Genomic DNA, 21,813 nt, shown 5'->3' with positions numbered 1-21,813 from the left:
CTCCAGGGAACCAGAGCAATAGGAATAGCATTTGCCTTACAAATGGTCAACATGGATTCCTGGCACCCTATATAGCATCCTCACCTTCATATAGATCGCCAGGAGTGATCCCTGAGTGAAGTGCCAAGAGTATTCCATGAGCACTGCCAGATGTCACTCTGAACCTGCCCCCCTCCAAAAAAATAAAGTCTCCAGGTCTGATTCCCAGAGCCTGCTAATACCGACAGCATTGCTCATTCTCAGCATATTATAATAAATTTCCTCGGTGATCTATCTATCTGGGTTCTCCAACTGAGGGGAAATAAAAATTGTTTTGTCTCTTTATTTGAGTAACTTCTTTTGGGGCTCACCTTGCAATGCTCAGGAGTCACTCCCAATGTGCTCAGAAGACCAAGGGTGCCAGATACCAATCAAGGACTTCCCAGGGCCAGAGCAAAGCACAGCAGGTAATGTGTTTGCCTTGCATGTGGCTGACCCAGGTTTGATCCCTGGCATCCCATATGGTCCCCCGAGCCCATCAGGAGTAATTTCTGAGTGTAGAGCCAGGAGTAACTCGAGTGCCACAGGCATGACCCCCCCAAAAAATAAAAAATAATAAAAAATAAAAAAACCAGGAAATCATGCACTCAGACCCTTGATTAATCTCTCCAGCCCTGTTTTTCTTAAATTATGTGCCTGAATTTGATACAAATATTGTTACATAAATAAACCAAATATGTAAATCTGGGAATAGAGATAGATATTCAGTTACCCCAATTCATATAAAAGATTTTTAAAACAAAGGATATAGCTTTATTGAGATCTACTTGCACTGTTCCTGTTGGATCTTCTAGAAAATATTTTCCCTGAAAAAGATATATATATAATATTATGTATAAATGTATTAATCTATGTGCTATAACAGAATTAAACATTGAAAATTTTGGCTAAAGAATAAGTATAGACTTCATTTAATGTTTTTAAAATATGCAGTTTCTAGTCCAGACCTTTCTTTACTTTTTTTTTTTTTTTTTTTTTTTTTGGGTCACACCTAGCAGTGCTCAGAGGTTAGTCCTGACTCTGAACTCAGAAATCACTCCTGGCAGGCTTGGGGGACCATATGGGATGCCGGGAATAGAACTGGGGTCCATCCTGTGTTGGCCACATGCAAGGCAAATGCCCTACTGCTGTGTATTGCTCCAGCCCCCTTTTCTTTGCATTTACTAATTTGGTACCTCCAATTAATTCCTTGTGATTCAGATTCTTTGTCAGTATCTGAGGAATGACTAATACAAACAGACTAAGTGATGCAAAGGGGATAGTCACTGGCTACCATAAGGAGCACCTCACCAGATAGCTTCACCCAACAGTCAATAGCATCTCTAAAAAACAAGGATGGGGTCTGCAGAAACATTAATTCTTAATTCAATAACAGGTCACTCACAAATTATTTTAATATCATATAAACTAACCCTATATGAAAGACACAACTTCCTATGTCCTATGAAACTGAATAAGATGAGAAGGTGACTTGTAGTTAAAGTACTCAATGAGATATGAATAAATTCAATAATATTCAACAATATTATAGTTAAGAATGGTGAACCGTGCTCACTTTGGCAGCACACATACTAAAATTGGAACGATACCGAGATTAGCATGGCCCCTGCACAAGGATGACACAAATTCGTTGAAGTATTCCATATTTAAAAAAAAAAAAAAAAAGAATAGTGAACTGGATAGATAGCACAGTGGAGAGGGTATCTGTCTTGCAAGCAACCTACCTGGGTTCAATCCCTGGTATCCCAAATGCTCCCCTGAGCACCACCAAGAATGATTCCTGAGCAGAGAACTTGGAGTAACACCTGCGCACTGCTGGATATGCTACCCCCCCCCTCAAAAAAAATATATTCTATGTTTTCTCTCCAAATACTCTATGTAATAAACATCTAAAGGCTGAAAATTGATGCTATTAAGTTTACTTATTTTATGTTTTAGTTTTTGTTTTTTTTTAACTCACTGTTCTATTGCTCTGGGCCCTACTTATTTATATTTTATTTTGGGTCACATCCAGCAGTTTTTAGGACTTACTCCTGGCTCTGTGCCCAAAAATCATTCCTGACCACATATAGTGGGACCATATACAGTAATGGGAATTGGACCAGGGTCAACCACATACAAGGTAAGCACAGTGACTTCTGTACTATCTCCCCAACCCTGATGGTATTAAGCTCTACTTACCTCCTTCAACTGGGTTATCATTCCAAGAACAATTACATCTCCAATTTTTGTTGTACTGCCCAATAAAGTTTCTATTGTTTTAAGCTACAACAAAGCAAAATAAACTCTTAGAGAAAATATGTACAATTATATTCTACTGTACAAGTATAATTTTTTTTCAAGGATGGATCACACCCAGCAGTGCTCAGGGCTTACTCTTGACAGCATTCAAGGGCATTCTGAGAAGAATCATAAGGGATGTTAGGGATCAATTCTGGGTCTGCCACATCCAAGATAAGAGTCTCACCCTCTGTACTATCACTATGGCCCCTGTATGTTCTTTTTGTACAATAGCAATTATCTTCTTCCAATCTCTGGCTTGTTTATGACCTTCTAACATTATTTCCTATCTTCAAGATAGGAAACTAATGTTTTATCCAAGAGTAAATGTTCCCTCCCTCCCTTTCCCACAAGCAGACACGGCTGCACCTCAGTCTCGCTTTTTCTTATTTTTCCCCCTTTCCCCCCTTTTTTTCTCCTTTTTTCCTCCCTTCCCCCTTCACCATTTCCCCTCAAAAAAAAAAACAAACAAAAACACAACAACAAAGAGTAAATGTTGCTTTTGCAGAGTATAAAATTAAATAAAACTTAAGAAAATAATGTTCTTTTTTTTTTGGGGGGGGGCACACCCCATGACGCTCAGGGGTTACTGCTGGTTATGCACCTAGAAGTCGCTCCTGGCTTGGGGGACCATATGGGACCCAGGGGATCGAACCGCAGTCCGTCCTAGGCTAGCGCTGGCAAGGCAGACACCTTACATCTAGCGCCACGTGCCGGCCCCGAAAATAATGTTCTTATGAAAAGCTTTATGATGGCTTTAGAAAATTATACCCTAAAGAAACACCACATCAAGTCTGGCCCTTACCAATACCTAAAGTTTCACATCATATTCTGAATAATGATAAATACATTTATTTTTAAATATATAGGAACCATGACACATGGTATGGACATGATGTATATTATATGCCCAACAAGTATGGGCATATATAGCTCAGCCAGTTAAATATTAACCAGTGATCCAGTTTCATTTAAAATTCAATAAACTACATTTCAGCAATAAGTATTAAATGTGTATACTTCCACCTTCTAAATAATTAGGATAATGCTCAAACCTGAAATTTGCTTCCACTTTCATCAGGGTTAGACCCAATCACTGGAGGAGTAAACAATTCATGTCTGCATGTCCGCTATAAAAAACAAAGTCCATACATACGAAATATTAATGCATACATTTAAAACTAAAATACCCTTATCAAGGGCTTTAAACTGTTACAGGGCTTGCTCTTCAAGCCCTGTTCTGACAGCTTTACTTAGGGCTTATTCACAGCTCTGTGCTCAGGGATCTCTGCTGGCAGATGCTAGGGATCAAACCTGGATTAGCATGTGCAAGAGCCCTCTCTGCTGTACCGTCTCTCTGGCCCTCTGCTCATATCTAAGTAAGAGATATTCAATAAATAATATTTTGCTTTACTACTTCACCTCCTCTTGGAATTCATTTATGTGAGAGAAAGGCGATAGATACAGAACACCTGTGTCAAGGTTAGGACAGACTTTGTCAGTTCTGACCTAAGCTAGGCACTTCCCTGAGCACTAGGGAGCACTGATGGCTAAGGTGGGTAGAACAGACAGATGCGTAAACTCTTTTTTGTCTGGAATCTACCTCTCTTACTCCCCAGTCTACCAAGCCAAGGACAATAGGCCAAGAGAGTGATGCACATTGTGTTCCAGCCATTTCCAGGCTCTTATAGTTAAGCTGGAAGGATAGCAATTATGTGAGGCCAATTCATCAGAAACTAACTAACTCTCTCTCTCTCTCTCTCTCTCTCTCTCTCTCTCTCTCTCTCTCTCTCTCTCTCTCTCTCTCTCTCTCTCTCTCTCTCTCTCTCTCTCTCTCTCTCTCTCCTCTCTTCTGTCTGCCTACCTCTCACACATACTTCATCTGAACTATATCATATACCCCTCTTACCAGGACACTTCTATAGAAAGGGTAAAATGGGGTTCCTAGCTCCTCCTCCACAAAGACTGTCCCTCATGCCATCGCAACTGGGCCCCTGGAGTTGGTTCCCAAACCCCTCCTGCATCAACTTTAGGATTCTTCCTCTCTGGATCCTCCCACTTCCCCCAGAGGCCAGATCACATCCCTTTCTGATTTTCCCAACCTCTGTCGGCTGCGTCCAAACTTGCCTCCCTTAGGCCCTAGACACTTCTCCCACTGGTCCAGGGCCAGGGACTAGGCTAAACATGTGAGCTGAGAGGACAAAATTCAGCTGTGATTTAGAGAGGACAGTCCACCTAAACTTCAGGTCCTCACCTGTGAAGGCCTAAGCTGTCCTGGTTGACTTCTGTGTCTTTTCTGGGACTTCCACCCAGAGGACGCAATAGTAAGGAACCTTGTGCACAGTATCTTCAACCATCTCTGCCACACAGCTAGTACACCCTGAACACTCCCTACACCCCCTGACTTGGCTCCCAAGGTATCTGCCCTTGGGCTACAATTTTTTTTTCTTTTTAGTTTTTGGGTCACACCCGGCGGCGCTCAGGGGTTACTCCTGGCTGTCTGCTCAGAAATAGCTCCTGGCAGGCACGGGGGACCATATGGGACACCGGGATTCAAACCAACCACCTTTGGTCCTGGATTGGCTGCTTGCAAGGCAAACACCGCTGTGCTATCTCTCCAGGCCCTGGGCTACAATTGATGGGCCCAAGTGGCCACTGACCAGCAAGACCTTGGAAAATGGAAAATTTGTCTTTTCTAGTTTGGATAGAGGAATTTCTTCTCTATTCTGGGTCCTGATCCTTGATGGCAAATCTCTTCCCCCAATCTCTGGTTTATCACATTTTGACATTATTCATTATTTCTCTATTTTAAATATATCCATATTTTTCTCCTGGGGTGGGGATAGGTGGTTGGATCACAAAAGAGTAACCCATGGTGGTGCTCAGAGGACCATATGCAGTACAGAAATATCAAACTAGGGTCAAAAGGACACAAGGCAAGAGTCTTAATCTCTATACTCTTTCTTTTTAGGGTGGGTACATGTACAGTCTCAGTACAGTGATGATTCTGGTGTCATCATGAAGGGGGGCGCTGGAACTTGTACTTCTACTCCTTAAGCCATCTCCCTTGCCCCTTCAAAATTTTCTTTATGTTCAACATTGGGCATTTAGATAAGCCATATGTTATCTATTTTAGTGTAATTCTATTTTCTTCTAAAAGCTTTAAGTTTCTCTTTTCTTTTATATCATTTATCATCAGTTATATGCAATATATATGTGTGGGTGTGTGATCTAATTTTATTTTATTTTGGGAATGAAAGTTTATTGCCCTTAAACACTTAGAAAAATTGTGGTGGATCAGAGGGATAGCTCAATGGGCTAAGAACTGGCTTTTCAAAAACAAACAAAAAAGAAACAATAAGTAAATACAATCCGTGGCTTATCAAAAACATGTAACAAACATCAGCTATTAATTTTTTATAATTATCATTAATGCAAAAGGAAAGACTTCTTTGTCTTAATTTTTTTTTGGGGGGGGGGGGTTGGATCACACCCAGCAACGCTCAGGGATTACTACAGGCTCTATGCTCAAAAATCGCTCCTGGCAGGCTTGGGGGACCACATGGGATGCCAGGATTCAAATCACCGTCCTTCTGCATGCAAGGCAAACACCCTACCTCCATGCTATCTCTCCGGCCCGTCTTAATTTTTCTTAACATATATTTATCTTTGGGCTACACCTAGCAATGCTCAGGATCCTGGCTCAGCACTTAGAAATAACTTCTGGTGAGCAAAGGGGACCATATGGGATGGGAGGTCAGAGACTGAACCAGAGTCAGTCACATGCAAGGCAAACCTCTCAGTCCCCCAAAAGTTTCCATTTTAATTTTGCATTTCCTTATATGGTCTCAAGTATAGAGATCAATAATCAATCAAATGACAAACTCTGAACTACAAAGTTTCAGCTTTTAATTTATCCCTGGGTCTAATCTAAGCTGAAACAATCTCCTTCCCCACTCACCACCCCCAATTTACCTGGTGCAAGATGGTATAACGTTCACAGAACAGCTCTGCTTTATCTCTTGCTGTTCCAAATAAAGTTGGTGGAGGGTGGTTGGTCAGTGACAGGCTAGGAAAAAAAAAAGAATTGTTCATTTATAATTATCATTTTGGTAGATCAAACATAAAACATGAAACTACATACCCTCTAAAATACATTTGTATATTCATTTAAAATTAGCTTACAATCAATAGTTCTATACTTACGGAAGAAATTTTTTTCTTTCTGAATTATACACAAAGCGTGGAATATCAAATGCTCCTATAATATTGAAAATATGTTCTCTGAAAAACATTCCACAAAAAGACTAAATTAACTAAAACATTATTTCAAGTGAACATGACATTTACATGTTTATATATATATATATATATATATATATATATATATGTTATTCACCAAACATGTATACAATTCTTGTAGTGCCAAATACAGGATAAACTTTCTAGCTTTTCTCAAGATATATAAAGCACTATCAATATTCTCAAGCAAACACAAAACACACTCAAATTGAAAGGCATGTAGCATCAGGTGTAAGCATCAGGTGCAAGCATCAGGTATGGGTTCAATATCCAACATTGCACATGGTTCCCTGAACACTGTCAGGAGTGATTCCTGAACATAGAGCAAGACCTGTGCACATTGAATATGGTCCGGTCACCAAAACAACAACAAAAAAGTAATCTAACACCTAGGGGTTGGAGAGTCAGTTAAAAGGCCAGAGCACAAGTTTTAAATCCGGAAGACCCAAGTTTGATTCCCAGCACCAAATAGTTCTGACCACTGCAAGCAGTGAGCTCTCAGCACTGAGGCAGGAGTAAGCCATAAGCATCACCAGATGTGGTCTCCTCCTCAAAAACAAATCACATTTTACATCTTAAAGAAAACTCTTCTACATACATCTGTACCATGTACATTTGTTAGTTGTAGGGCCACACTCAGGGCTTATTCCTGGGTCTGTGCTCAGGGATCACTTCTAGTGGGATTCAGATGTTCATATGTGGTACTGAATATCTTGCAAATTTATATACGTACTATCAGGTATTTTAAAAGAGTTTTTAAATCAATCACAACATCAGAGTTGCGTGAGGGAAAAAGTTTAATCCCTAGAACAAAAACAAAACAAAACAAAACAAATTCCAAATTTAATCTTACAGTAAATTCTTCCCCACATAGGGAGTTCCTTTTCCTTTTTCCTATACTTTCCAATAAGCTTTAATACCATATTAAAAACAAACAAACAAAAACACCTTTCCTTTTAATCCCCAGAACCACATATGGTCCCCCAACCCCTACTAAAAGTGATTCCTGAGCAGACCCAGGAGTAACTCCTAAGCACTTATGGGTGTGAGCCAAAACCCAAAAGATTTATACATACATATAAAAAATAAAAGCAGTCAGGAGCTAGGGATGTGGCTCAAAGGTATAGCACTTGTCTCACATGTTTGAGGCCCTGCGTTCTATCCCAAAATCACTAAAAGTTAAAAACTTAAAACTAAGCAGTCAATAGCACTTCTAAAGGGGAGCTCAAGGGTAACAGGAAAGTTTCTTTTATCCACATACATTGTTTCATCTACAGACTGACTGCATTCCTGGACTGCTGTTTCCACCACAGATCGTTCAATCATGTTTGATGACACTGAAAAAAAAATTTTTTTAATCAATTTTTAAAAAGGGACATAAAAATCAATTTCCACAAGCAAGTTTTTTTCTAGATGTAATCTACAAACACTAACTGTGAGATTATAGTACTTTTCCTTTTGTTTTTGAGTTTACTGTTTGTTTTATTTTTTTTAAACTTTATTAATTTATTGATTGATTGGTTTGGGGGCCACACCCAGAGGCACTCAGGGGTCACTCCTGGCTCTGCACTCAGAAATCGCCCCTGGCAGGCTGGGGGACCATATGGGATACCAGGGGGTTAATCTGGGTCCCTCCCAGGTCGGCCACATGCAACGCAAATGCCCTACCGCTGAGCTATCTCTCCAGCCCCTACTGTTTGTTTTATTTCTTGGTGCCAGGGAGTAAACCCAAGTCTCATGCATGAAGGCATGTACTTTACCATTAAATCATATCCCTCTAGTTTATAGTTTTTCTCCTATACTTTATAGGAGGAAAAAATATCAACATTAGACGTGGCTCAAAATATACATAGTTATAGATATAGATATATATATAAATATATATCAGAGCCTTACTTTTCTAAATAAATAGCAAATCTGCTTTACAAACACTTCTGTAACCTTTTGGATTTAGTAAGCTATATTAGTATAACTTCTAACCACAAGTATTATGTTTCAGTAAGCATGGTAATGATAATAGCTACCACTGGAGTCAGATGTAACACTCAGTGATCAAGTACCTGCCTTACAACCCAGGTGCCCACAAAGGAAATACAAACTAGCTACCACATACTATACTTCTAATAAATGTGTACTCTACACAGTGTGTCACTGTATTATTCTAATAGATAAATGTTCCCTTTTTGTGGGGGGCACACCCCACAGAGCTCCGGGGTAATTCCTGGTGATATTCAGAGAACTAGATGGGTCAAAGGTGATCACACCTAGGTCAGCTACGTGCCACTGTGCTATTTCTCTGGCTCCCAGATGTGGAATTTTTTTTTTTTTTTTTTTGCTCAGGAGTTACTCCTGGTTCTATGCTCAGAAATCATTCCTGACAGGCTCAGGGGACCAAATGGGGTGCTGGGATTCGAACCACCGTCCTTCTGTGTCTAAGGCAAATGCCTTACCGCTGTGCTATTTCTCCGGCCCCCCAAATGTGGAATTTTTGATAGGCTGAATAACCTGTCCAGTAACACATCTAGAAGAGATAAATAACAATACAAAATGAAATCTGATTTCACAACAGGCTATGTTTCCAGGCAAAATGCATGTGCCTGCTTTCCAGTGCACCACAGACTGCTGTGTGTAAACTTAATAAAGGGTACACTAACAAGGAGTACATCCTTTAATGAGCAATGTAACTAAAAAAATTGTTCAAGCAGGCCAGCAAGAAGTACAGGAGAGAAGTGCTGGCTGATCTCTTATTCCATTCCCAGCACCACATATGCTCTGCAGGGTCACCTCGGAATTTAGCTAGGAATAGTTCCTGAGCATCACAGGGTGTGATACAAAAAAGTGCAACTTCCATGGGACAGGAACAATATTACAGTAGGTGGGGTGCCTGCCTCACGTGGCAGACCGGGTTAAATCCCTGGTTAAAATCCATCTGATCAGAGACAGAGAGATAGCACAGCAGTGGGGTGTTTGCCTTCCATGCATGCCGCTGACCCAGGAGGGGCCCGGTTCGATTCCCAGCCTGCCAGGGGCTATTTCTGAGCACAGTCAGGAGTGCTCCCTAAGTACCACTGAATGTGGCCCAAAAAACCAATCAATAATCAATAAATAAAGTTTAAAAAAAAATCCATCAGGGGCCAGCGAGGTGGCGCTAGAGGTAAGGAGTCTGCCTTGCAAGTGCTAGCCAAGGAAGGACCGCAGTTCGATCCCATATGGTCCCCTCAAGCCAACGGCAATTTCTGAGTGCTTAGCCAGGAGTAACCCCTGAGCATCAAATGGGTGTGGCCCCGAAAACCAAAAAAAAAAAAAAAAATCCATCTGATCCCCCAGATCTGCCAGAAGTGATCCCTGAGTACAGAGCCAGGAGGAGTAACCCCTGAGTATTGCCAGGTATGGCCCAAAACAAAGCAAAAAAAGATAGTAAGAGAGAAGTATAAAAGACGGTTCTGGAAATTAGAAGTTACCCCTTGGGAAGACATGTTGCCCCAGGTATATATACTAATACATTGATACCTTGTAACTGAATCCTCAGTATCTGCTTCAGTCCATGTATCTCATGGAAGATATAGACCAACACTTAAGAGACATCAGAACTTGTTACTTACAGGGTTGCTTTTCCACTGCATCAATGATCTTTTCCAATGCATCCTCAAGCTCCACTTCATTGATAGACTGGAGAGCTTCTAGAAGGTATTTAGTAGCTTCACTGATAAGAGAGGGTACAAAAAGAGACAATTTGCAATTAAGGCTAAAAGGCTTAATACCAAACTGCCAAGTACTCATCAATTCTTGCCTTGAAATCAAGTCATTCTTTCTTAATAAGGAGTACTTATCTTTTCTGTGTTTATTAAATAAATTCTTCCTTTAACCTAAAATACCCTTCTTTTTTTTTTCTGGTTTGGGATCACACCCAGCAGTCCTCAGAGGTTACCCCTGACTCTGCATTCAGGAATTACTTCTGGCAGTGTTCAAGTTACCACATGGGATGCTGGGGAATAAAAGCTGGGTTAGCCATGTGCAAAGCAAATGCCCTACCTACTGTACTATTGCTCAACTCCCCACATAACCTTCCTTTTGGGGGGGGTTGTTTTGTTTTGTGGCCACACCTGGTGATGTTCAGGGACTATATAGGATGTGGGTGATTGAAACCTGGGTTGGCCTTGTGCAATGCAACCGCCTAACCCACTGAATTCAAGACTCCGCCCTACTCCTCACATACACAATATTTCTTTTTTTTTTTTTTTTTTTTGGTTTTTGGGCCACACCCGGCGGTGCTCAGGGGTTACTCCTGGCTGTCTGCTCAGAAATAGCTCCTGGCAGGCACGGGGGACCATATGGGACACCGGGATTCGAACCAACCACCTTTGGTCCTGGATCGGCTGCTTGCAAGGCAAATGCCGCTGTGCTATCTCTCCGGGCCCCACAATATTTCTTAAATACTCAAGGCATATCCTTCTAAGCAGCCTCCCTAGACTAGTTTTACAAGCTGCAATTGCCCCTCCTTTCTGAAACTGTTAGGCCCCCACATATATATATATACACACATACCTAAGTAAATATATATATATATATATATATTTAAGATCTTGCGCATGAAACTGCCTAATATTATTATTTGACATTTGAAACAGGACTTTACCTCAATGTCCCGACCAAAACATTCTTTCATATGTATATATATAGACTTGATAATGCATTTGCTTAAAGTATCAGTAATTTCTTTTTTTATTAATTGGAAACTAAAAAATTAGAATATCTAAAGCAACCCTTAGGGGGGAAAATAGATGGGAGGCATCACTTTCCCAAACTTTTCTCTTTTTTTTTTTTTAGATTTTGGGCCACACCTGACAGCACTCAGGAGTTACTCATGGCTCTGCACTCAGAAATCACTCCTGGCAGGCTTGGGGGACCATATAGGATACCAGGAATCAATTCTATCCAGGGTCAGCTGTGTGCAAGACAAACACTGTACCACTGTGCTATCATTCTGGCCATTTTCTTTTTTTTTTTTTTGGTTTTTTTTGGGCCACACCGGCGGTGCTCAGGGGTTACTCCTGGCTGTCTGCTCAGAAATAGCTCCTGGCAGGCACGGGGGACCATATGGGACACCGGGATTCGAACCAACCACCTTTGGTCCTGAATCGGCTGCTTGCAAGGCAAACACCACTGTGCTATCTCTCCGGGCCCATTCTGGCCATTTTCTACAACTTTAAATTGTACCATAAAGCAATAATCATTAAAACAGCTTAGTACTGGAATAAAGACAGACCCTGAGACCAATGGAATAGACTTAAGTATTCAGGGAATGACCCCCAGACATACAATCAATTAATCTTCCATAAAGGGGTAAGAAATGCAAAATGGAGCAAGGAAAGCCTCTCCAACAAATGATGTTGGGACAACTGGTCAGCAATGTGCAAAAAAGCAAACTCAGATCTCTAACACCATGCACAAAGGTCAAATTAAAATGGATTAAAGACCTTGATATCAGACCTCAAACTATAAGGTATATAGAAGAAAATGTAGGGAAAATACTCCATGACATTGAGACTAAATGCATCTTCAAGGAGGAAACACTACCGTCCAAACAAATGGAAACAAAGATAAACAAATGGTAGAATGGTAGCAGCTTCTGCACTTCAAAGGAAATAGCAATCAGGGTAAAAAGGTCACCATGGAATGGGAGAAATTATTTACCCAATATTCATAAGATAAAGGGCTAATATCTGAGATATACAATGCACTAACAGAACTTAAAAGAAAAAAACATCTAACCCCATCAAAAACTGGGGAGAAGAAATGAACAGACATTTCCTCAAAGAAGAAATACAGATGACCAAAAGGCACATGAGAAAGTGCTCCAGGTCACTAATAGGGAGATGCAAATCAAAACAACAATGAGATATCATCTCACACCAGAGATTGGCACACATCACAAAGAACAAGAACAATCACTGCTGGATTGCATGTGAGGAGAAAGGAACTCTCATTTCCTGCTGGTGGTAATGCCATCTAGTACAGCCTTTATGCAAAACAATATGGAGATTCCTTAAAAAACTGGACATTGGGGCCAGAGCAGTGGCACGTGGTAAGGCGTCTGCCTTGGCTGCGCTAGCCTAGGACGGACCGTGGTTTGACCCCCAGCATCCCATATGGTCCCCCAAGCAAGGAGCAATTTCTGAGTGCATAGCCAGGAGTAACCCCTAAGTGTTACCGGGGTTGGAAAAAACAAAAACAAAACTGGTCATTGAGCTCCCATATGGTCCAGCAGTACCACTCTTAAGGATATACCCTAGGAACACAAAAACACAATACAATAATGCCCTCTGCACACTTTCTGTTTTGTTTTGTTTCGGAACACACCCGTTTGATGCTCAGGGGTTACTCCTGGCTAAGCGCTCAGAAATTGCGCCTGGCTTGGGGAGACTATATGGGATGCCGGGAGATGGAACTCCGGTCCTTCCTTGGCTAGTGCTTGCAAGGCAGACACCTCACCCACCCCAGCCCTCTGCACACTTACGTTCATTGCAGCACTATTTACAATAGCCAAAATCTGGAAACAACCTAGACACTCAACAACGTATGAGTGGCTAAACAAACTGTGGTACATTTACACAATGCAATAATATTTAGCTGTTAGAAAAATGTAGTCGCAAAATTTGCCTTTACATGAATGAATATGGAGACTATTACGCTGAATCAAATAAGTCACGGAAAGAGATTAAACACACAGAATAGTCTCACTCATTTGTGGAATTTAAAAAAAATAAAAATATAATAATACCCAGAGACAATAGAGATGAAGACTGGAAGGATCAGCCCATATAAAACTTACCACAGAGTGGTAAGTGCAATTAGAGAAATAACTACACTAACAAGTATCACGACAATGGTAGTGAGTGAGAGAAATAGAATGCCTGTCTTGAAGATAGGCAGGGATGGGGAAGGAGAAAAATGAAGGACATTTGTGATGGGAAAGTTGCACTAGTGAATGGGGGGTATGTATTTTATGGCTGATATCCAACTACGAACATGTTTGCAACCATAGTGCTTAAATAAGAAAATTATTATTTAAAAAAAAGAAAAGTCTAGAAAAGGCTTTGACATTTGAATATAGTCATAAAAGCAACACATTAAAATTACAGGAATCCCTGATTGAAATAAGAATAAAGCTCAGAATGAACAATCTGGTTAATTTAGCTAATTACATCTAGTCTTATAACAAGCTTAACATCAATGAGATTGTAATATCATCACACTAACTGTTCTATGGTGTGAGTTATTTTGTTGAGTATTTCATACTGTTATCCAGTTTATTACAGATGATGATCCTTCAGACCTAAAACTGTGCCAATCTTCAATACACTGATGGTTGATAAATAAGAGATAGTTGAGTCTCTAACATCATACATATTAGATGATTCCGGGTACATTTCTAGGACAGAAAAAGCTTATTATGCTATATAAGAATCTGATTCTCCAAATCTCAGTAGGCCCATCCAGTGTCTCTGTTGCTGCTTTCCAGCCTCGGGTTATTTATATGATCATTTCCTTCCATTTTTATTTCCCTGAAGCATGGATAGCACAGGTGACTTCTTTTGTGTTTGCTTTGTTTTCTGTTTGTTTGGGGGGCCACAGCCAGCAGGTGTTGGGGGCTACTCCTGGTTCTGCACACTCGAAAATGACTTCTTTCCCACTGTGCTCAGGCTGAGAGGAGCAGGGGCTGAAAAAGGGGCCAAGACCATGTGTCCATAACCCGCACCAGACGTCTGCTTCTACCTGCAGGAGGGACCCGTCCTGCCCGGGGAGAAGAGACACGCCAATCCAGAGCAGCGTAGGCTGAGATGCAGACTGACATCTCTCCTTGCATTTTAAATAAAGGTCTCTCCTTGAAGATCAAACACCTTCGCGGCGCTTCTTGCCGCTTAGGCGGCTGTCTGGTCCTGACTCAAACCTCCCGTCCTGCAAGCTGCCCAGACAGACTCACCCCCGGAGCAGAAAGCCACGCAGCTTGAAAGCCGAGAGAGTCCGACTTCTCAACCGATCCGGCGCCATGGTCGAGTTTTGGCGCCACCGTGAGGGTCCCGCCCCTTCCGGGGTGTATCCCACCAGCGTGCCCCGCCTTTTCCGGGGAGTGATCTTCTTCGGCCCCGCCCCTCCCGGTCGCCCCTCCCTTGTGCCAACTAACTACCTGGTGGTCCCTTTCAAAGATCCTTTTTTTTTTTTTTTCCATTTTTACCCCATGGAGAATGTATGCTCTGAAGAGCAAATGATCAAAATCCTGAATATATTGCTTATTAATTGAATGATTTTGTATAATTTCTGAGCTTTTATTTTCTCTCCTCTATTTTTTTTTTATAAAATCTTTATTTAACCACCATGATTACAAGTATGATTTCTTTCATTTTTACCCCAGGGAGAATGCATGCTCTGAAGAGTATATGACCAAAATCCTGAATATATTGCTTATTAATCTTGTATAATTTCTGAGCTTTTATTTTCTCTCCTCTATTTTTTTTTTAATAAAATCTTTATTTAGGGCCCGGAGAGATAGCACAGCGGCGTTTGCCTCGCAAGCAGCCGGTCCAGGACCAAAGGTGGTTGGTTCGAATCCCGGTGTCCCATATGGTCCCCCGTACCTGCCAGGAGCTATTTCTGAGCAGACAGCCAGGAGTAACCCCTGAGCATGGCTGGGTGTGGCCCAAAAAAACAAAAAAATAAAAATAAAAATAAAAAATAATCTTTATTTAACCACCATGATTACAAGCATGATTGTAGTTGGGTTTCAGTCATAAAAAGAATAACCCCCTTCACCAGTGCAACCTTCCCATCACCAATGCTCCACTCCATTCTCCCCCACCCCCGCCTGTGTTCAAGACAGGCATTCTACTTCTCTCACTCATTAACATTGCCAAGCTAGTTGTTAGTGTAGTTATTTCCCTAACAGAATTCACCACTCTTTGTGGTGAGCGTCATATTGTGAGGCTATGGCAGAGAACTTTGCAAGCTAAAGGCAGGAGGGATCCAACGCATGTTCAATGTCCATAAAGGACATTGCGATTTCTGCCTGACTCGTCCTCGACCTAACTGGAGGACACTGGCTGCCCTAGAGCAGCACCGGGGAAAGATAACAAGGTCCACAGCCATCACCAGCTTGTCATCCATTATGCCAGTCTGTGTAAGCAATTTAGGAAGTAGTTTCTTCCAACCTTAGTGAAGTCTTCAGATGATTAAGCAAAATCAAGAGAGACAGAATGAACCCGCCCAACAAGGCTATTTTTTTTTTTTTTTTTTTTTTTTGGTTTTTGGGCCACACCCAGCGGTGCTCAGGGGTTACTCCTGGCTGTCTGCTCAGAAATAGCTCCGGGCAGGCACGGGGGACCATATGGGACACCGGGATTTGAACCAACCACCTTTGGTCCTGGATCGGCTGCTTGCAAGGCAAACGCCGCTGTGCTATCTCTCCGGGCCCCCAACAAGGCTATTCTTACATTCGATAAAGAATATTATGTATTTTCTCCTGGTGTTTCAGGAATCTTGAAATGGATTGAATGTTACATTGTAAATCAGTGGTAATTATTTTATTATTTAGATGGCATAATGATACATGATGATGTATGAAAAAATTTTAAGGGGCCGGGCGGTGGCGCTAAAGGTAAGGTGCCTGCCTTGCCTGCGCTAGCCTCGGACGGACCGCGGTTCGATTCCCCCAGCGTCCCATATGGTCCCCCAAGCCAGGAGCGACTTCTGAGCGCATAGCCAGGAGTAACCCCTGAGCATTACCGGGTGTGGCCCAAAAACCAAAAAAAAAAAAAGAAAAAATTTTAAGAAATGAAAGAAGAATGACATGGAAGCTGAAGAATGATCTTTTTTTTTTCTTTGTTCTGTTTTGGTTTGGTTTGGTTTTTGGTTTTGGGGCCACACCCAGCAGCGCTCAGGGATTTCTCTGCACTCAGAAGTTGCTCCTGGCAGGCTTAGGGAACCCTATGGGATGCAGGAATCCCAGGTCAGCTATTTGCAAAGCAAATGCCCTGCTTCTCTCTCCTCTCTCTCTCTCTCTCTCTCTCTCTCTCTCTCTCTCTCTCTCTCTCTCTCTCTCTCTCTCTCTCTCTCTCTCTCTCTCTCTCTCTCTCTCTCTCTCTCTCTCTCTCTCTCTCTCCTCTCTCTCTCCTCTCTCTCTCTCTCTCTCTCTCTCTCTCTCTCTCTCTCTCTCTCTCTCTCTCTCTCTCTCTCTCTCTCTCTCTCTCTCTCTCTCTCTCATGAATCCCTTAAATTGCCAAGAGTGAAGAGTAAACTCTGAGCACCGCACCGCTGGGTGTGGGCACCCCTCCCCTCCCTGTGGAAAAATTATTAAATTCAAGTAGAGACCCTGAGCACCCTCTTTTTCATTTGCTTTTTGGCTTTTGGGCCACACCCAGTGATCCTCAGGGATTACTCCTGGCTCTGAGCTCAGAAATTACTCCTGGTAGGCTCAGGGAACTAATATCTAATACCGGGGATAGATTACCTACCCATTGTTATCATCACTCAGGGCCCCCCTTTTTATACTTTGTCTTTCATATTAAGATGTTAGAGATTAAAAAAGAATAAGAAACCAGAGATAGGGGGCCCGTTTGCCTTGCAAGCAGCCGATCCAGGACCAAAGGTGGTTGGTTCGAATCCTGGTGTTCCATATGGTCCCCCGTGCCTGCCAGGAGCTATTTCTGAGCAGACAGCCAGGAGTAACCCCTGAGCACTGCCGGGTGTGGCCCCCCCCAAAAAAACAAAACAAAACAAAAATACAGAGATAGGAACCAGCACAATAGTAGGATGGGCTGGGTTCTATTCCATTTGGTCCCCCGAGGCTGCCAGGAGCAATTTCTGAGCATAGAGCCAGGAGTAACCCCTAAGCACCGTCAGGTGTGGCACAAAAACAAAAACAAAAACAAACAAAGGAACCAAAGGAACGATGGATCAGCAAAATCCATTGACTATTTTTTATTTTTAATTGTTTTGTCCCTGATTTTTTAATTCTTTATTATAAATTATCATTTACCAAGTTGTTCATAATACAGTTGTTTCAGGCATTAAATGTTCCAATACCAGTCTCACCACTAGTGTGACCTTCACTCCACCAAATGTCCCCAGCTTCCCACCATCACTCCAACCTGTCTCCTTAAAAGACACAAACAATATTGTATGGTATAACACAAAGAAACGGAATTATCAAAATGTAGAACAATACAAGTGAAATTGTAATCATTGTCTATTTCACAATGATGTTACTAAAGTCATTATCTGAGGATTTTCTGTGCTGGTTAGTGCTAGTTGAACTTTCTGTGTTATTTCTTTTTTTTTTTTTTTTTTTTGGTTTTTGGGCCACACCCGGTAATACTCAGGGGTTACTCCTGGCTATGTGCTCAGAAGTCACTCCTGGCTGGGGGGACCATGTGGGACACCGGGGGATGGAACCGCGGTCCGTCCAAGGCTAGCGCAGGCAAGGCAGGCACCTTACCTTTAGCGCCACCGCCCGGCCCCTCTGTGTTATTTCTTAATCTAGTTGAGCTTGGTGGTGAAACATATTTTGCATGCTGGAGGCCAAGTTTAAAAAACTACCACTATATAATTCCCCTATTCAGCCCCCAGCATTGGAGGGGTGACCCAAGACAAAAATATCTGAGATAGGGCCCGGAGAGATAGCACAGCGACCTAAGGTGGTTGGTTCAAATGCCGGTGTCCCATATGGTTCCCCGTACCTGCCAGGAGCTATTTCTGAGCAGACAGCCAGGTGTGGCCCAAAAATCAATATATATATATATATATATATATATATATATATATATATATATCTGAGATAAAATTACATATCACTTTCTCTCAAAAGTTGAGTTGTTCCTATTTCTCCATAACATTTCAGCTTCTGGAGTCAGAGAGATAATACTATGGATAAGGCCTTGCCTTGCATGTAACTGGTCTGAGTTCAATCTCTGGCTTACAAAAAGTTCTTCCAAGTACCACCAGGAGTGCCTGAGTGCAAAATGCAGAGTCAGTCACTCCTGAGTGTAGAGTCAGGAGTGAGCCCTGAGCATTGCTAGATATGTATGGCCCAAAAAACAAACAAAAATAAATTATGTACCTAAAATTTTTTCCTGTACCTGGATAGCTCATTATATCTTTTTATTTTGTTTTGTTTTGAGGGACTACTTGCAGCCTGGCACTAAATGGCCCCTACCATCAGTGATTTGTGATATAATCTGGGATTCCAGCTTACAAACACATGCTCATGTCTTTTGATCTTTCTCTCTGGTTTTAACTCATTAAGTCTTAAATATTCAATGAATAACTATTTAATCACGACTCCAAAATTCACCTAGCCCCTATCTCAGGCTTCAAATCTAAGTGAGAAAGCTCAAAGGCTAGAAACACAGAGCCCAGGTTCGATTCCCAGTACTTTATGGCCACCTAACATTGCTATGAGCAATATCCAATACAATATAGCATGCCATTCCAGGAGTAGACCTTGAATACTGCTGGGAGTGGCCCAAAAAAAGAAAAATTGTCTGAAGATCAAAATCAAGCCCTCACATATGTGATGCATATACTCTACCTCAACACAGCCAAAAAATAGTTTTACTGGGACTAGAGCGGTGGTGCAAGGAGTAAGGCATCTGCATTGCCTGCGCTAGCCTAAGACGGACTGCGTTTAGATGCCCCGATGCCCCAAGCCAGCAGCAATTTCTGAGCATAGAGCCAGGAGTAACCCGAGTGCCGCCGGGTATGACCCAAAAACATATATATTTACATTGAAAATATGTAAATATGTACTTTAGTGAGCTTAATGTATAATCCATAAAACCACTACCCCATCAGCATATAGAACATTTCCATCACCAAGAACATTCTTTGTACTTCTTTCCCTAAATTTCTAACCCCCAAACAACCATTTTTCTGCTTTTTAACATGATAAATTAATTTTGTGTATCTTAGACTTTATATAACTAAAATTATTTTGCCGGAATTGTTTTTCTTCGAGCTGGGAGAACACCTAATAGTGCTCAGTAGCTATTTTTGGCTCTGTGCTTAAAGTCTGTATGAGGTACTGACCTGGGGTCAGCTGCATTTGAGGAAAGCACCTTAACTCCTGTACTATCTCTCTGAGCCTAATTTTGTGTATCTTGAACTTCATAAAAATGAAATAGATCGGGCCCGGAGAGATAGCACAGCGGCGTTTGCCTTGCAAGCAGCCGATCCAGGACCAAAGGTGGTTGGTTCGAATCCCGGTGTCCCATATGGTCCCCCATGCCTGCCAGGAGCTATTTCTGAGCAGACAGCCAGGAGTAACCCCTGAGCAACGCTGGTGTGGCCCAAAAACTAAAAAAAAAAAAAAAAATGAAATAGATCAGGGCTGGAGAAATAGCACAGTGGTAGGGTGTTTGCCGTGCACGCAGTCGATCCAGGACAGAAGGTGGTTCAAATTCCACCATCCCATATGGTCCCCTGTGTCTGCCAGGAGCAATTTCTGAGCAGAGTCAGAAATATCCCCTGAACGCCCCTGGGTGTGACCCCCCACCAATAAAACTTTAAAAAAAAATGGAATAGATTTTCAGGGAAGGGAAGGCTGAATAGTTCTCAGGCAAGAATATTTTTCAGGTTTAGGCTCCATATAATGTGGAAGGGATTGAACTTGAGTTGGCTGCATGCAAATGTTAACCATTTTATTATCTCCAACCCCTTAGTACTATGTACTAAGTCTCAAACAAGGGAATTATGTGTCTGGTTTCTCTAATTGCTCTGCTCCCAAATTTATAAGGAATCATTGTCAAATAAATTGTATTTAAGTTTTACAGTGTGTTTGGAGTGGAATGAATCCAAACCCAGTGGTGTTCAAGAGCCACTCCTGTCATGTTGGAAACTTGTGGGGCCAGAACCAAACCTAGGGGCCCCCCATGAAAAGCATGCACACCAGCCCATTAAGCTATTTCTTAGCTTTCTGCTGACAGTCTTAGACTTTAGTTTTTAGTCTTGGCATTCCCAAGAGACTGAGGATCATTTTAGGAGTGTGGCTTTAAGCTATTAGAAACTCTGTTGGTTTTATCTTTTTGCTCATTGCTTGAGGTTGAACTCGAGGTCTCAAAGAGCAGGCATGTGTTCAAACACTGAGCCACATATTTTTAAACTTTATTTTTTGATTGGTTAATTGATTGATTGGTTTTAGGGCCGCACCCAGAGGGCTCAGGGGTCACTGCTGCTCTGAACTCAGAAATCACCCCTGGCAGGCTGGGGGACCTTATAGGATGCAGGGAATCGAACTGGGTCCCTCCCAGCTTGGCCTCATCAAGACAAATGCCCAATTGCTGTGCATCTCTCTGGCCTGACATTTTCTTTCTTTTTTTTTTTTTTTTTGACACCGGGATTCGAACCAAACACCTTTGGTCCTGGATCGGCTGCTTGCAAGGCAAGTGCCGCTGTGCTATCTCTCTGGGCCCTTTTTGTTTTGTTTTGTTTTGTTTTTTGTTTTTGTTTTTGAGCTACACCAGGCCGTGCTCAGGGGTTACTTCTGGCTGTCTGCTCAGAAATAGTTCCTGGCAGGCACGGGGGACCATATGGGACCCCTGGATTCGAACCAACCACCTTAGATCCTGGGTTGGTTGCTTGCAAGGCAAATGCCGCTGTGCTATCTCTCCAGCCCCCTGACATTTTAATTGTATGTGTGAGGTGGGATTAGAATGGAGGTAAATAAAATAATTTCTGCTGAGCATGCATTTTTAAAGTTTGGAGGTTTGTTTTGTTTGTTTGTTTTTCTGGTTTGTGTTGTTGTTTTTTGAATCATAACTGAATATGCTCAGTGTTTATTCCTGACTCTGTGCTCAGAGAGCATTCATGGTGGTGCTCAGTAGACTTGAAGTGGTTCCAGGGTTCATATTATCCTCTAGTTCCAAGTCTGAATATTTTTGGTTTTGTTTTTATTTTTGAGCCACACCTAGCAGTGCTCAGGGGTTACTCCTGGCAGACTCAGGGCACCATATGGTATTCTGGGGATTGAGCCTGGGTCGGTCCTGGGTCAGCCATGTGCAAGGCAAACCTTAATGCTGTGCTATCATTCTGGCCCACCCAAGTCTGAATTTTGCAGTCCAGGGTTGAGGCCTAGCCCAAACCATGGTTCAAGGGCTGGAGAGACAATGGGCTCAATTCCCTGTATTCCATATGGTCCTCCAA

General features: G+C 42.0%; 1 protein-coding gene and 1 non-coding gene across 5 annotated transcripts in view; one reads left to right on the top strand and one right to left on the bottom strand.

Annotated features, from left to right (window-relative positions):
• POLE2 (DNA polymerase epsilon 2, accessory subunit) overlaps nt 1–14,673 on the bottom strand; it is a 37,681-nt gene extending 23,008 nt beyond the window's left edge. For 2 of the 4 annotated variants that reach the window (XM_049767344.1, XM_049767351.1), the window contains exons 1-8: nt 14,606–14,673; nt 10,224–10,324; nt 7,883–7,958; nt 6,526–6,603; nt 6,295–6,388; nt 3,375–3,449; nt 2,221–2,304; nt 789–845 (exon numbers count right to left, since the gene is read on the bottom strand). In XM_049767344.1, coding sequence (XP_049623301.1) covers nt 789–845; nt 2,221–2,304; nt 3,375–3,449; nt 6,295–6,388; nt 6,526–6,603; nt 7,883–7,958; nt 10,224–10,324; nt 14,606–14,673 — 633 coding nt within the window. Of the gene's footprint in view, nt 1–788; nt 846–2,220; nt 2,305–3,374; nt 3,450–6,294; nt 6,389–6,525; nt 6,604–7,878; nt 7,959–10,223; nt 10,325–14,605 lie in introns of those variants that run through there. The other 2 variants (XM_049767355.1, XM_049767362.1) reach the window with 2 other exon arrangements.
• On the top strand, nt 1,587–1,689 carry LOC126002275 (U6 spliceosomal RNA). The gene has a single exon (XR_007493030.1). It is a non-coding gene; the product is annotated as a U6 spliceosomal RNA (small nuclear RNA).
• Nucleotides 14,674–21,813: the final 7,140 nt, after the last annotated feature.

Source organism: Suncus etruscus, chromosome 2 (assembly GCF_024139225.1).
Source record: "Suncus etruscus isolate mSunEtr1 chromosome 2, mSunEtr1.pri.cur, whole genome shotgun sequence".
In the NCBI taxonomy this organism is placed as follows: Eukaryota; Metazoa; Chordata; class Mammalia; order Eulipotyphla; family Soricidae; genus Suncus; species Suncus etruscus.
Note: the sequence above shows the minus strand (reverse complement) of the source record. Positions and strands in the feature narration are given on the sequence as shown.